Source organism: Numida meleagris, chromosome 4 (genome assembly GCF_002078875.1).
Source record: "Numida meleagris isolate 19003 breed g44 Domestic line chromosome 4, NumMel1.0, whole genome shotgun sequence".
Classification (NCBI taxonomy): Eukaryota; Metazoa; Chordata; class Aves; order Galliformes; family Numididae; genus Numida; species Numida meleagris.
Genome location: NC_034412.1, coordinates 73,139,697 through 73,155,833, shown reverse-complemented (window position 1 = coordinate 73,155,833; position 16,137 = coordinate 73,139,697). Strand labels below are relative to the sequence as shown.

General features: G+C 36.9%; 1 protein-coding gene across 1 annotated transcript in view; it reads right to left on the bottom strand.

Moving 5' to 3' along the window:
- The window catches only part of GABRA2 (gamma-aminobutyric acid type A receptor alpha2 subunit), a 61,167-nt gene extending 45,030 nt beyond the window's left edge, over positions 1-16,137 (bottom strand). Inside the window, exons 1-3 of the mRNA XM_021396819.1 lie at positions 16,088-16,137; positions 15,532-15,853; positions 12,866-12,981 (exon numbers count right to left, since the gene is read on the bottom strand). Of these exons, the coding sequence (XP_021252494.1) occupies positions 12,866-12,981; positions 15,532-15,602 (187 nt within the window). The 5' untranslated portion in view covers positions 15,603-15,853; positions 16,088-16,137. The remainder of the gene's footprint in view (positions 1-12,865; positions 12,982-15,531; positions 15,854-16,087) is intronic.

Sequence of the window (16,137 nt, the reverse complement as noted above, 5' to 3'; positions counted from 1 at the left end):
TTTTCTTTTGCTATCTTTGTGCTTTGCATTCAAGCTTGACAAGAATCAATGGTAGAAAATGGTACTGCCTTTATTTAATGCAGCTGTGTATTAGCAAGTACTCTTAATGCATTTTATGCAGCAGGAGCTTTGAACATATTTTTAAGAGATAATATTGCTCTTTCTTTCTTTTTCATCCATTCTTAGCTGTCTTGAGATAACATTCTTCAGATCACTTCTGTCAGGAGATTGGGAACCATTACTGCCTTCTCTTTCCATTCCCTCTAGTGTATGAGACTTTCTGCATAACATCAGAGAGCAAGAGTAGAAAGGAGTCTATGTTATAATAGCATTTCAGAGGACTATGACATGCAGTCAAAAAGAATAGACACCACTCTAATCCATCCATCAACCAGTCAGCAGATCCTATTTTAAGGAATCTTATTTCCTATTTTAAGATATCTGAACTAACTATAAAGTACAGGAGATTAATATTTACCTAGTCTACTCTAGCATTCTCAAAAAAGTTAGTGTGGACTTACTCAAGTCAGCTGAAAGTAATTTGTATGTTAGCACCTCAAAGTACACAGGCGTCTTGAGGACAGAGAAGCATTCTTTACGCTTTCTTGATCCCTGCAATTGCTGATATACAGGGAACAGAAGAAGAGAGGTATGGTCTTTGAGAGACAGCACTAATCAGACTGGCTGCTGATGCCAAGATGTTTTTTTGTTTTGTTTTGTTTTGTTTTGTTTTACTCTCAACATATTTGGTTTAGCAAGAAAATCCATGGGATGACCATGGATAATAAGCTTTTTTCTAAACAGGACGAGCAATGAGTTCATGCTTTGATCCAACGGAGATTCATATAAGTAGTTTAATTAAACAAGTAATCCACAAGTGAACTAAAAATAATAACACAGAGAGTTATGAGGGCAATCTTTTCAAATCCCACTTCAACTTGTTACAGAATTGTCATTTTCTCTTTTGCTACATAGTTAATAATAAAAATGTTCTTACTTAAAGGCTGTGTAATGCGCGCCTACAAGAAGTGTACTGTAGCCCTAGAAACTACCATGCCTGAGTCACTTGAATGTCTCCAAGCTGCTTTACAGATAGCAGCATTTCCCAGAATCTTCTCTAAAACATACATGCAGAATACTCCCAGAGTCTGGATTAAGCAGCCTCAGATTTGTTTTTTATGGTTGCTGTAACAAAATAATTCCCCCTTCTGGCTGTCCATGGAACTTTCAGAACCTGTTCAGGCTTCTATATCTGGACAGGCCATATATATGGGATTAAACTTGCCTTTTAATATTAAATTAACAGGCTTTTTACAGGCAGAAAATATGAAATGATTGTATTGGTCACACAAAACAACATTTTTTTTTAATGATGTTAACATGAGTTTAATTATAACATGTACTATCCAATTACTTAAATTACACGTTCTTCTAAGCATATACTATGGCTTTCTGAGAATGCAGGTAGCATCCAACACAGAATGTTATTTTAAAACAATAGGTTAATTTAAACTTAGTTATGTTATGCAGTAGCAAAAGAGATTATCTATTCATTTTTCTTATGATCAGCTGAAGACAAAATACCTGGTAAAAAAAGGCATAGAATTCTAGGATATCTTGTAACACCCCACAGCGAAAGATATTATTCAGGATGCATCCATTCCCTTATCTCAAACAACAGGCATTTATATTTCTCCATCTCATCTTTATTTATTTACTAGTTTATTTTTCCTGGAGGAAAACTGTTGTTCAGAAACTGTATGAGGCAATGTAGAAACAAGTTCACATTTAAAGATCTAGTAGAAAGTAGTTCATTGCTCGGTACTCAATTAACATTGTGGACACTGATAAGGACCTTCAGTGAAATGCCACAGCATGCCTTCAGGACGACAGAGAGGTTTTTACCAACACAGCACTAAATCTAAAGGTAAAACTTCTGTTTTTTCTTAATTATGTATTCCAGACTACATTTACTCCCCAGCATCTTCTCAACCAAAGGAATTTTATTCCTCATTCAGTGAGCCTATAAACTGTGGAAAAATATTAATGACTTCAAATAGTAAGAAAAACAGTAAACATTATACTGTCAGTCAGAAAGAAATATCTAGACAATTAAGCTGATGTATTCAGGGCAGGAATTGCCTATTCAGACCACCTCTAAATTCTCAGACAAATATAGACTCTGTCTTCTTGCTCTCTGGTATTGTGCTGAAAGTCTCAGACTAAAGGGTTAACACAAATGGATCTCAATCTCCTGACAAAAGTGGTCTTGAAGAATCTGTTTTCTCAGATTAACTGAAAATGGATGCAAGAAAGAAAAAGTGGAGAATGTGCTGGTAGACAGTTATCTCCCTTAGATGAGAGAATTAGCACCAAGCAATGGAGACCAACAAGGAGATGAAGTACTCCTAATGACAGTGCAATCTTTCAGTCACAACACATATTGTTTTTCTGCCATTCAGGTATTTAAGGGATCAAGAAGAAGTAATTTTCAAAATTAAAACAAAAAACATGATAAATACAAATGGGTAAATCCAAGAAACTACATTCACATGAAAGATACCAAATGCAAGCAACCTTTCTACGCCTCAAGGAAAAACTGTCTGTCAAAAAACAGTGCATTCAGAAGTCAGTTTCCAGCTGGAATATACTTTACGTATAAACCTCCCCATCCAATGTGACTGAGTTGATCATAGATTTGATCAATCAATTGGTCAATGACTCATTCAAGTCAAATCAGTGGTAGAAATTATGGGATCCATAGAAGTACCCAGCATGGTACGTGGGCTTAGAGATTTGTATTTGTTCCATCACTATGCGGTGGATCATACTTCCCAGTTACTTCATCCTATAAATGTTGCCTCTCCTACAAAATAATCTGAGTTTTCCAATGAACTTGCAGTGTCATCACTGTGAGAAAAGCCATGATAGATATATAGGGAACATGTACATTTTATAGCATACATCACTTTTTGACTGATTCTTACTGAACTATGTATTTGAACAAAATGATAGCGCTGAATTTGGATTGTAATCAATTCTATTATCATAACATTAAATACTAAGAGAAAAAGTTTCTACAAAAAACGGAGTAAGCAGACAGAATATTTATGCTTTTCCTGGGTGAACTGCAGATTAGGACTTATGATGCAGGATCTCGGCTAGTTCAACAAGAAATGCATGCACAGGACAACATATGCATGTACAGACAGACAAATAAATGTCAGATGAAAGTAAATCCTATCTCTGACTGCTGCTCCTCAATTTTACTAAAATGTTTCATGTTCTTTGATGTGTACGATAATCTCAGGTAAGAATGAGATTGATTTATGCTACTTTCACTGAGTTAAGTGCTCTAATTATTAAATAGCTCTCAACATATGGCAAGGAATTATGGAATTTAAATCAAGAGTTATGTGCTAGAAAGTAATCATACAAATGGTTCTCAAATAGCAAAACCACTTTCAGAAGATTAGCAGAATCATACTTCCCTAATGTACAGACAATTTCAGAAAACTGATGCTGACGTATCCCGCATTATAAAACAAACTATTACTAGGGTGATAGAGATAAACAAAACTTACTTCAGCTTGTAATTAATTTAATTCATGCATTAACCTGAAAGAACAGACACAAAAATGTGTTTAAAGATTAATCTTGACATATTAAAGTGCTTTGATTCTTATCGTTAAAATATATTAGACTTTTGACAATATTAATTAAAAATCTTCTGTTGATGCTTTAATTTAGCAGGCTGTTGAATTGTGCAGCAGTCCAAAACTGTATCAGATATACCTTGCATAGCATTTTTGAGACCAATGACTCAAAACTGAAAAATATGTATGTCAGAAATTTAAATATATGCGTACACTCTAACGGTGAAACCGATTATTTTATTCCACTTCAATTTTCCAGTGAGTATTTGAAAAAAATATTGTTCAGCTGTCTTAATCTGCTAGTTGTTTAAAAGTGGCCAGTGTTTAATGTTGATATTTTCTCTCTCTTCTCCACTCTCCATCTCTTTCATCCCAACCTCCTGCCCTTTGCCCCGTTCCTTGCTCACAGTGCTTCTTCATCTTGTCACATATTAAAATAATGCTAGGTTGTTAAAAAGCAGTGTTATGTTCTGTCTCATATCTGTTTCTTCCTGGAGACTTGGAAGCTACTATTAGAACCTAGTTGTAGCCACTAGCATGAGCTACTAATCCCAACAATTAATATAGAGATATTGTAAAAAACAAAGTAGCTGCAGGCTTTACATATAGGCAATCTGAGTATTCTGCTGCATGATCCTTGTTGATGAAATACCTCTCTCTCTACATGCTACTAATTCCAGAAATGTGATGAGCTAGTTTGTGCATTGACAATTTTATTGCTATAAGTTGTCATGAAATTGTGGCTCTCCAGGAAAACAGAAGTAGTGATATGCAATTAGAAATACTACCAGAAGCAATAGACCTGTGGCAGACCACTAGGCAACATCAAGAAAGGTGTACTGGCACAAAAAGAAGACCAGACAATTTGTGGGTAGAGAAGGACATTTCTTTTTTTATTTACCCACAAGGTTGCCTTTGCACCATTCTCTACCTTTTCAGTCAGGTTTCATTAGATATGAAATGATCCAGTGAAATGCAGTGCTTCTCCTTTGAGATATGCTTTCCCATATTTAAAACTCTTCAGGACTCCAGATTATGGTGACGGTGGGAAAATAAATGGGCAGATTGCTTTTTAGACTATTAGGCAAGTCCCAGTTTCTGCTGAATATTGGGAAATCAAAGGGAAATATACTCTGCATTTCTCCTGAGCCTTCCTGTTTGCTACAAATCTACTCATCACAGTGGATTGTTTATGAATAATAAACTGTTGTACAGGAGTGTGTGTTCATCTGTCCACAGGCATTTTCAGTCTTTCATCAACACATATACTTTTATTCAATTGAGTCTTCCAAAACTCATGTTCTAATATCTGCTTTTTCACACTTGCTAATTAAGATGGAAAGCTTCAGCCATTCTTTCAATATCTTGGTGGCTGTAAGGCATAGAATCTTAGAAATACTCAGTTCAAAAAGGACATCTGAAGGAACAAGGCAGAGCCAATTCTGGGGATAAGTCAGGTTCCAGGTCATATTCTATCTATTTCTTTTTTTCTGAGTCTCTAAAGATGGGAGATTCCAAGATTTCTCTGACCAACCACCACTTCTGTGACTGTGATAAAAGTAACCATCTTCAGCCCAGAAGTTGTGAGCTTACTCATTAAAGCTAAGGAGAGAAGAAGTCAGATTTCTTCTCTTTTTTTTATCATTTTATATTATGACTCATAAGTATAGTATTTTTACGTTATTTTCAACCACAATCAGGCTTAGTATTGAGTAGAAACTTGTTACATTATGCAGAATACAAACACATAGTAACAGGTATGTCTCATGTCTGCTTTTACTTCAGAGGTGCTAAAATACAGCAAATAGAATTAAATAGATATTTGCCATTAGAGGCCATAAGAACTAGGTTTAAAAAAAAAAAAAAACTCATTCTATGGAAGAAAGCTGAAGGTCTTCTGGTGTCTATTTAATCCCATGTACTTCGTTTTGATTGAAAATAAAATGTCATTACTTATTCCAACAAATTTTCTTCAAAGAAATAGTTACAGCCAGCTACTTGCTTAAAGGCTGGTCCGTGTTGCATGAGCATAAATTAACACAGCTAAAACAATGATGTTGACTGATAGAAAGTAAAATTTAACTACCATTTTTTTCTTAAATTCAACATAGTTCTAAGATCCATTTTACCAACTTTCTGAAGGACAGTGTTCCAAATGTTGTCAGAGTCCAAAATACATTCTGTGAATTTTTATTTTTAGATCAATGTTGGTTAAACAGCTCTTCACCAAAACTTTTTTAATACTTTTAAACTTCAAGTGCTTATAGAGTTGAATAAGAGATCTCAACAGCTTCAGCTATTCTTCTTCTTCAGCTAGCTCTCTATTTTGGTGTAAAATAAAAGATTTGAAATAGTATAGGGCACATACAGAAAGTTCTAAGAATAAACAAAACAGAATACTCCAAGACTGCTCATCTCATCAACAAGCATTAAAGGATTTCCTGATACTGTTTATAAGTGCATTTTTAGTGTAAACCGTAATACTATTTTTTATTATGAAATTTATTATTTGGTGCTATATAACAACTTTTTTTTCCTACAGTAAGCAACAAATACATATTAACTTCCACATTCTCAAAAACACTTTATGTTTAGATAAAATCCACTACTAAAAACGCAGAAAATCCACTAATATTCACCAAACATATCCTGGATGAATTTCTAATATTTAAATATTTCTGAAAATGTTTCAGATTTCAATTATTCAGACAATACTGATGATTCTAATTCAGGTGCCTTTACAAATACGATATCATTTCAGAAGGGTTGCAAAAATTTTGGAACTCTAGTATTGCAATCATTTGCTCCTTGTCTACCAACATTAGTCACCCTGAGTGAAAAATAAATCCTTATTACGGGTAGCAAACTGGGTGCAAGATTTCTATAATATGGTAAGAAGTCTTAGTGGTAAGCAGCCAACATCTTGGAGATCTGCAAGACCACTGGATTGCATAAGTTTCTTGGTAACCTAAAATTAACGTACCATTGAAGAAAGGTAATGTTTGTCTTAGCCCATCAAATCTGACTGAGCAACTAAACAATCATGTCAGTCTGATTTATAATAAGCAACAATGATCTCCACAGGAGTTTGCAGATACCATAGTACACTCTTTCATGTCTTCTTAATACCCTTTATACAGTCTTAGTGTCATCAGCACAATTCCTAGTATTAGAAGCAAATGCTGATGCACTGCCAGGAAAAAAATGTACAGAATATACATGCTCAGTGAACTGGGAGATCCTCTAAACAAGATCCCTTATAGGCATATAAACTTCACAGTTAAGTACCTAGATTTTTGTTAAATGTTATGAAGCATAACATTTTGCCACTTTGCTCTGTGCAGCACTTTCTACAGTCGCAATATTTTGCACAGTTGTAATCTATTTATTTTTCATATCTTCACTGTTGTTTTATCCACTGACTTTCACCTTAAAGAAAAGCTTCTCAGCCAGTTTTCTACTCTATAACATCTTCACTAGTTTGGTTTTTAGTAGCACAAAATTTTGAGGTTTTTTTTTTAATCATTCCACTTCCTTAATTATTCTTTCCCTAGAATGCTTTACAGCTACTGAGTTAGTCCTGTTCTTGGATTTTAGCACCATTTGCATGCCCTGAATAACCAGTTAAATGCAATTTTCTTATCTTCCTCCTTATTGCTTTCCTTTTTTTTTTTCTTTTTTTCCTTTTTACAAAGGAATCTTTTTTTGTTGATATACATTATCTGCAACTCTAACATAAATAAATCTGAGTCTCTCTTAGACTCCCCTGAAAGCATTATGGTCAAATTCAGTGTGATCTTTAAAGAAAAGCATGCATAGAAGGGCTAAGGTAGCAACCAGACTGTGCAAATGAGCATTACATTTTTTCCTTTACAAACAGTAGCAAATGCTTTTCTTTAAAACCAGTAGTGAAAGCTTCCCTGTAGTGTTCTGCTGTAAAAATAGTCCAAGAGCCTTCTTGTAAGCTGCTCTGAGTGTGTATCAAGCACAATGAGATTGTCAAACACCTCTAAAATTTTAATTCCCAGCTGGAGGATGGCTAAAGCAGCTACAAAAGTTTCTGAAACTGATTCAAAACACTCTGAATCACAGAGACATATAAATATACTGCCCTAAACTTAGCATATTCCAAATTATCAGCATATGATGATGGCCTTGTTTCCTGGCAACTGAAGACATACAACTCTTTGATATACACGTGTATATATATATATATGCTTTGGGGAAAAGAAAATTTGGAAAAAGAAGAAAAGATTCCCTTTTAGTTCATTTACTGAGCACACTGTACAACTTATAATCAATGAGTTTGATTCTCTACACTGCTACATCTCTTCAATGCAACAACAGACATCCAGTACTGCAAAAATGGATGATCATACCCTTAAGTGTTCACTGCTCTCTGATAATCAGCAATAATTCTTCTCAGTTCTCTTTGGTTTTCCTGTTCAATTTATTTATAAGATGTTGTGAAAAAAGATTTCAGTATGTTTATAAGTGAGATGTAATGGAGATTCTTGATAAAGCAATCCAAAAATCTGAAAGTCATCTTATAGCTAAGATGGATCCTCCAAAATGGAACCATGGTGACATTTAGTTTTCACCCACCTACACTCTGATCTTCTTCTATTTTTTTAATCATAGATTTAGCTAGGTTGGAAAAGACCTACAAGATCATCCAGTCCAACCATCCACCTACCACCAATAACTCCACTAAACCATGTATCTCAATGCTATATCTAAATGTTTCTTGAACACCTCCAGGGACGGTGACTCAACCACCTCCCTGGGCAGCCCATTCCAGCACCTGAGCACTCTTTCAGAAAAGTAGTATTTCTTAATGTCCAGCCTAAATCTCCCCTGGCACAACTTGAGGCCATTCCCCCTCATCCTGTCACTAGTTACAAGAGAGAAGAGGCCGACCCCCAGCTCACTGCATCCTCCTTTCAGGTAGTTGTAGAGAGCGATAAGGTCCCCCCTGAGCCTCCTCTTCTCCAGACTGGACAATCCCAGCTCCCTCAGCCGCTCCTCATAAGGCCTGTGCTCCAGACCCCTCATCAGCTTTGTTGTCCTCCTCTGAACATGCTCCAGAGCCTCAATGTCTTTCTTGCAGTGATGGGCCCAAAACTGGACACAGTACTCAAGGTGCAGCCTCACCAGTGCTGAGTACAGAGGGAACCAACATTGATCTTCTTAGCTCCTGAAGTTGGTGAGACTGATCAGTTTGTGGAAAGATTCTCACGTGGTACGAATTTGTGCAGCTCCTTCCAGTGTCAATATTATCATAGGATGGCTTGGGTTGGAAGGGACCTTAAACCTCACCTAGTTACAACCCCCTTATCATGACCAGGTTTGGCATGCACAAAGTCCAGTTCCCTGCTCTTGTAACTTCCAAATACTATTTTCTGACTTTAAAACATTTAATTTTTTAATTAATTCATGTATTCAATCATATTTAATAATCTGGGAGAGGAGAAATGACAGAAATTCTAAGGCTGTTGCAAGAGAACAACTTCCAATGTCAGAAAGGAAAGCAGTCTGACTAGTTTATAGATATGGTAAGATTATTGAAGTACCCAACATAATAACAAAATCCCATCACCACTTCCATCCCCTCTCCTTTACTTCCTCTTTTCATACTTACAAGAAGATATCATTTAAATAAAAAAGTGTGTTCCTGCTACTATACTTAATACTCCTATCAAAATATTCAAAGAGGGGACTGTCTTATTCTATGGCTCTGTTTACTTTAATTATGGCTGTTCAAGGGGCAAAGAAAAGCAGAGAGAACATACAGATGGTTTGAATGTAGCTGTATCTCAAGTTCATTCTGTTGTCTCACTGTTTAAAAATCTGAAGTCTCTTTAGCTCTCTTGATTTATTTTAGTGCCCATTGTTTTGTGGATTGTTTTTTCTGTATGCTAATAAAAATCAAAGTATTTATGGAAAACTGCAAAGATTACAGCAAATAAATGGAAGTAATTACATTCCTGATTTTGAAGAATATCATAAAAAAAAATCAAACTCCTTATGATTTGTCATTTGCAAGTCTGTATTTCATTCAAGTTAGTGCTAAATGACATGCTCTTTTTGAATAGGAGTTTGTTTTAAAACAGAACTTTGAATTTATTTTGATGTTTAAACAGAAATTACATGGAATATTCAGGTTAAATAGTTCATATCCAAAATACTAGGGTAGTCAAGGCTCTTCCAGATGCAATCCAGTGCTTTGCATAATATCAGTACAGAGAAAATCTTATCTCCCTTTGAATACCCCCACATATATCCACCCCCATGTGGTACATCTGGGTATTACTTCGGTATTATGAGATGTCTCTGACTTCAGAGGACAGTGCAGCATCTTCTTTTCCCTGCCCACACCCATTTTACAGGTTACTGCATCACTATAGTGATCATACATCACTCAAGGATCCCAGATGCTAGGAAGTTTCCAATAGACATAACTTGCTTTTACAAGAGTGCTGCATCAACAGTGAAAGTTAAAGCTGTCCTAATACTGCATACCAAATATCAGTAAAGCATCAAGATACCCCCACAAAATTTCCCAGTAAAATCATTTATAAAACTATCTCTAAAATCAAGAACAAATTCTCAGACAACTACTAAGTTGAATTTACATACAGCCTTTCAAGGAGCCTGCACATTTCTATTTTATTGTCAATGATTAGTCAAAATAACCAGCTAGCACTTTTTATTATTAAAAATATTTGTGAGCTGAATAATTATTTACAACGAGCCAAATTTTGCTGTAAGATGTGTCTGAAAATGTCTTTCACAACAGGTGAAAGTGGGCTGATAAACAACTCTTGCTTTCACAAAAAGGCTTTAAAAGAATCCATCTCAGACCCTGTACTGCTGTGCTTTACTACATTGTGATCTCAGTGTTAGCAATGTAGCAGGATAACATGAGCTGCTATGCCAGTGTAAATGTTCTACTGGTTTCAATTAAGTTATTTCAGACTCATACAAATGCAACTGGAACTGAACTGAATCTAAGTTATTTTAAATTAATGACATACAGAATGATCAATATATTGTTGTCTATGCAGAAGCACTTCTAGAAACTATTAGGACTCACTACACACATAGCATCTATAAAAAGAAAAAAAGGATTAATAATTTTCATTTTTCTTTTTGGAGTTCAGATTAATAAAGAAAAGGGAATAAAATGCTTCAAAATTCCTGAAATAGGTAACTCCATAATTACTAAGCATTACCCACAACATTGTTTGGCATATTTAGAATCATGGATTATCAGAGTTGAATTTTACAAGTGTTCTTTCAAACTATCAGAATCCATCAATCCACAGCTGAAGTATTCCTGTAGATTAACATTAATGCATCATGAATCATCACGGTTTAATATGCATGACACAGTTTCATTTCACACATGTTCTGCATGGGTTGATTGCCATGTATGCCAATACCAAACAGATGTTAATTCTTTAATTTTTATGCTCCCAAAGCATATTTTAATTAACTAGGAGGCCTGACAAAGAAATAGAGGGAGGTATTTTGAAGTAGATGTAATGGAAAATATAAAATAAAAATATGAGAAAATTAGTTTTTAGAATTCATGCTATCAACAATCTAAATTTTAATATTCAAAAGAATACATGATATGCAAAGGAATTACTAGATGCTCTCATTAAATGACATATCCTTTTTCTGTAAAAAGTAAAAGAATTTTTCAATATTTTCTCAATGAAATTATGCTTTTAAAAGCCCTGCAAATTAAATTCAAGCTTTGTGACATTAAATGTTTCTTTAAATTACCTGCAAGGCACTGTATGTTCATACTACGTCTAAATTCTTAAAATCAAGTATTCTGCAAAGAAATTGAATCTCCATGTAAATATCACTGTACAGACTCTCATATCTATAGTGCTGCATGTCTCGTTTTATGGATTATGTACATAAAAAAGTCCTGAATGTAGACTATTTCACAAGCTTCCACTGTACCAGAGGCCAGAAATGAAAATGGGAAGATACTTCATATACTGATGTATAACGAGGAATCTGTTGCCAGCCAGTGCTAGCTGCCACTTCATGCTGTGCCAGATGCAAGCCAAGATTCTCCAGAACCTGAACAGCAGCAGAGCCACAGGTCACGATGGAAGTGTGTTAAAAACTGTGAGCTTTAACTAACCCCTAATTTGATCAAATTGATTTGTTTGTGTAATTTCCATGGAAGTCAGAGCAGATCTCTAGCTTTGATCCTGATCTTACTGAAATCAGTGGGAGCAGAAATGGCTCCGAGGAATTTTGTACTGGAATGAGTTTTAGCAAGCTGAAACAGCCTCCAGGCTGAAAATTACTGTTATCAAAACTGTTATGAATAATAATAATGGTTTTGTTATTGATACATAAATATTTCCGTTACTGAGTACAAACAGAATATAAATACTAATAGTAGACAATGAAGAATCGAAATCAAGACATTGTGCCCTCCTCATACCATGTAGATTACTCTGCACAGTAACACTTCCCAGACCAAACAAATTATTTAAATTCCTTGCTTGCATACTTACACAAGCTGGTATACAGCTTAACGGATATTTTGGAAAAAAAAACAACCAAAAACTGACAGCCATGGTAATAATGCAGTGAACTTTGCCCTCCAGCATTCTTGCCCCCCCAAACACACACCCTTTTTTTCTCCAAATGACCAAATACATGCAAAGTGTCTGGGAACAAAATGCTAATCATCCATCATATCCTAATTTCAAGGAAGTAAAAGCAACACTCCCATTGGATTTACTGGGACAAGGAGTTAATCTAAAAAGTGAATTTTACACACTATTAAAAAAACACTTGTGCAGATTTCTGAAAACATACACTCATCACATTGCAGGGAATCATGCCTGCATTACTTCCTCTACCAAAATTCCCTGACTGGAATAACAGATTTAGATGTTACTTCTGTTCTCATTCCATTTCACTATGTTAAATATCCAGATTTTTTTTTCTCTTTCCTTAACATGTACGTGTGAAAGTGCCTCCTTTCCATTCATAGATGTTATCTTCCTCAAACTTCAAATGATTCATGGGTGAATACGGAGTTATAAATAATTTATCAAAATACATATCAGTTGTTAGGGGAAAAAGAAATCCTGAAGGAAGAAATCACTGCATAAAATCTGAACAGTAAAACTGACTTTTCAAAATCAATTTTTAATTGTTTTTATTACCTCCTAATCCAGGTCTAAGACGATTATCATAACCATCCAGAAGTCTGTCTAGAATTCTTGTAAAGATGGTGATGTTATTCTTAGCTTCATCTTCCAGGGAGTCAGCCAGCACTGATCTAAATGGACATTTTACATTTTAGAAGATGCTAGGTAAGTTTTAATGTACACTCAACATGCAGTTTTTGTAGGCTGCTCTTAAATATTTACCTTGCTGCCCTCTAACATGAAGGGTGTAATTAAAAATCTATGAATGCACAATTTAGGTATAACACATTCAGAAATGTAATAGTCTATGGCATACCACTTGAAATTTCCAGCTAGTCATTTTCGAGTAGTCTTTTATTTCAGCCAATGCTGCGTCACAATGAGGATCACTACAAGTTCCACTAACACTTTTGGCTGGCCAGGTACAAAGGCCTGAGATCCCCAGGTCCCCCTGGCATGTCACTCCTACACTATTCACTGATAAAGTTCTCACACATAAAACTGTCTCCTTCCAGCTCCTTCCAGATAGGCTTCCTATCTGCCTTCACCTACGCGTACCCTATCTTTGGATAAATCCTGTGGATATGCCTCCACCCAATGGTCATGTTAAGTACATGACCAGAGAAACTAACGAGGGAAAACTCCAGCAATCATGCTCAGGGAGTCCTCTGATGTCAGTATTCGGTGGGTGGGAACAACGATGCTGACTAGCAAGCTGCAGGATAGCTGCGGATAGCCTTCCTGTTTCTAAAATGCTGTTTTGATACAAAAAGCGCTACCTGACATTCCACTGGGTGCAGGCAAACCTTATAAAACTTTGCTAGAAAAAAATCAGAAATGAAGCATTAGGAAAAATCTACAGAGCACCAATTGCATCAAACTTTCCCAACAAATAAAGAGATATTCTAGCTTTTATGGACCATGTATTAGTGGAAAACCCTAGGGGTTCAAGCAGGAACCTGCTGCTCAGCCCACTGTGATTCTGAGCACTCCTCCCACATCTGGGCACCCAAACCAGAGGGTTTGCATACTAGAGAAACCCTCCATGCAGAAATCCTTACACATGCAAATTTTAAGTACCATGGATGTGAATTGTGTGAGCTGAGCTCATTTGTCTTACCTACTTAAAACCAGAGTATTAATATCAAGGAAGCAGGGCATCATACGCTACATGCATAATACCACATTTGTACTCTTTGCAGCTATCTACTTGTTTATGCTGAAATTTTGACTATTTATTATCTCTAAATAAACTACTGATAGGGACGTTCTGGATGAATAACTATGCCATAAAGACAAGCATGTTTTCTTCCTACTCTAAACAAGAAACGAATATAGGTGACGCTTTCTTTCAAGTAAGGCATAAAATGATTAAAGACACGGCATCATGCTGGTCTGCGATTCAACAGCATGGAGGAATTATTTAAATGTAAATCATTGCAGTCTGTCTTTCCATTATACAGACCACATAGTCAACCACAATCAGATAACTTAAAAAACAAATACCAAAACATCAGTAAAATGACTGCTCTGTGAGTTTATTTCTAATTACTGGATAGTTTAGTTTCTAAACTGTATTCTGTGCTCTACATATCTGCCATTTTTAAGCTTGTTTTTGAGAGGTAACTGTTTTTTGAAGTCAGGATGCCATGAAAAAAACTGGTTCATTCAATTATCTCCAATTAGGGTCGGATCCTGCAGACTTTACTCTGGCATAAACTCCTTCATTACGCATGCAGCCTCTCTGACGTCAGGGCGATTACTCACTTGAGTAGGGTTTGCAGGATCTGGCCCACTGTGACTCAACTAATATTGCACCGTAGTTAGGCACAAAGTGATATAGGAAATACAGTTTCAGGAATTTTTTTTGCTCACTAGAAAGTAGAAAAAAATGAATGCAGACATTTTAAAACAGAGTCACTGGATTATTTATGTCATGTACCATTCTAGGACAAGACCTGCTGCAGTGAGAACCAGAGCAAGTAAACCAAAGTTACATACTACAATTAATTGCATGCTTAGGGACCGTGGGAAATACAAAACTAATTATTTGATTAAAATTATCTTCTGCTGTGTTGTCATTCTAGAAATGGGGAACTTTAAACAAAATTAAAAAGTTGATTACAAAATAAAGGCATTGTTTTATTGTAAGTGATTGTGAAGTTGTATGCTACCTCCACCTAGAGGTGCAAAGCTTAAGTGTCATCTGAAATTCTGTTATGTTGACCAAAAAAAGACACCGAAAAAATAGGCATGCCTGAACTAAAAATAATAATAAAAACGAGGGGGAAAATCGGCATTATTTAGACTATGGTTTGCTATTTGATTTCAGAATCATCTATTCTCCATCTTATCTGCTCTGTATGGCAAAGAATTACTGTGATAGGGTCGCTCCAATAAACATTTAAGCTCTTAATTTACAACGAGGCACTTAAAACTCGGTTCTTCCTTGGCACAACGAAATCAAACACCGATCCACGGCTGCTTCGGGACAAGACGTGAGATCCCACCTTCTCCCACGGCATTAGCTCTGGAAACTATGTAACACTGCATGCAAACAGCTAAGAGAGGGTTTTTATTACGTTACTCCGCGCTCTACTTTTATAACCCCTCACGCAAGCCTACGCTTAGGTGTCCACAGCGTATATGTCTGCACCGAAAGACACGCCGAGCATCCTCACCTTGTAGACAGCCACGCCAGCAGGGCGAGGAGCACCAGGCGCGTCCCGCGGGGTGCTGGCTGCCTCTTCATCGCCGCGCTCCGCACCACCTACAGCCGCGGAGAGAAACACAGAGCCGCGCTCAGCCGCCGCCGCGCTCCAACTTCACCCGGGAGCGGTGTCACTTCGCGGGGAGCGGAGCGGCGGGTCCTGCAGCACTTCGCGCTACGGGCAACTTAGTGCGTCTCCATCTTCCCCGGCGATCCTGCTCGGTGTAAAGAGGCAACGGGTGATCAGAAGTGGCATGTGAGCAGACGCATCAGATGCTTTCCTTTTCCGTAAGCTGAAAGCCCCAAGACGAAGGAAGAAAAAAAAAAAAGAGAGAGAGAAAAAAAAAAAAAAAAAAAAAGAGAGAGAGAGAGAGATGCGTGTCTCAGAGCGCTGGGTTTAACCATCGCTCGTCTCCGAAGGGGGCACGCCGGGGGGACCGCAGGCCGCTGGGGGCCACGGCGCGGCCACTAGAGAGCCGCTGGGCCCCGCGCTCTCCGTGGCAGGCGGCGACCCCCGGGGACCCTACCTGGGAGCAGGCGGGGAGGGGAGGGGGCAGGCGGAGGGAGGGCGGCGGCG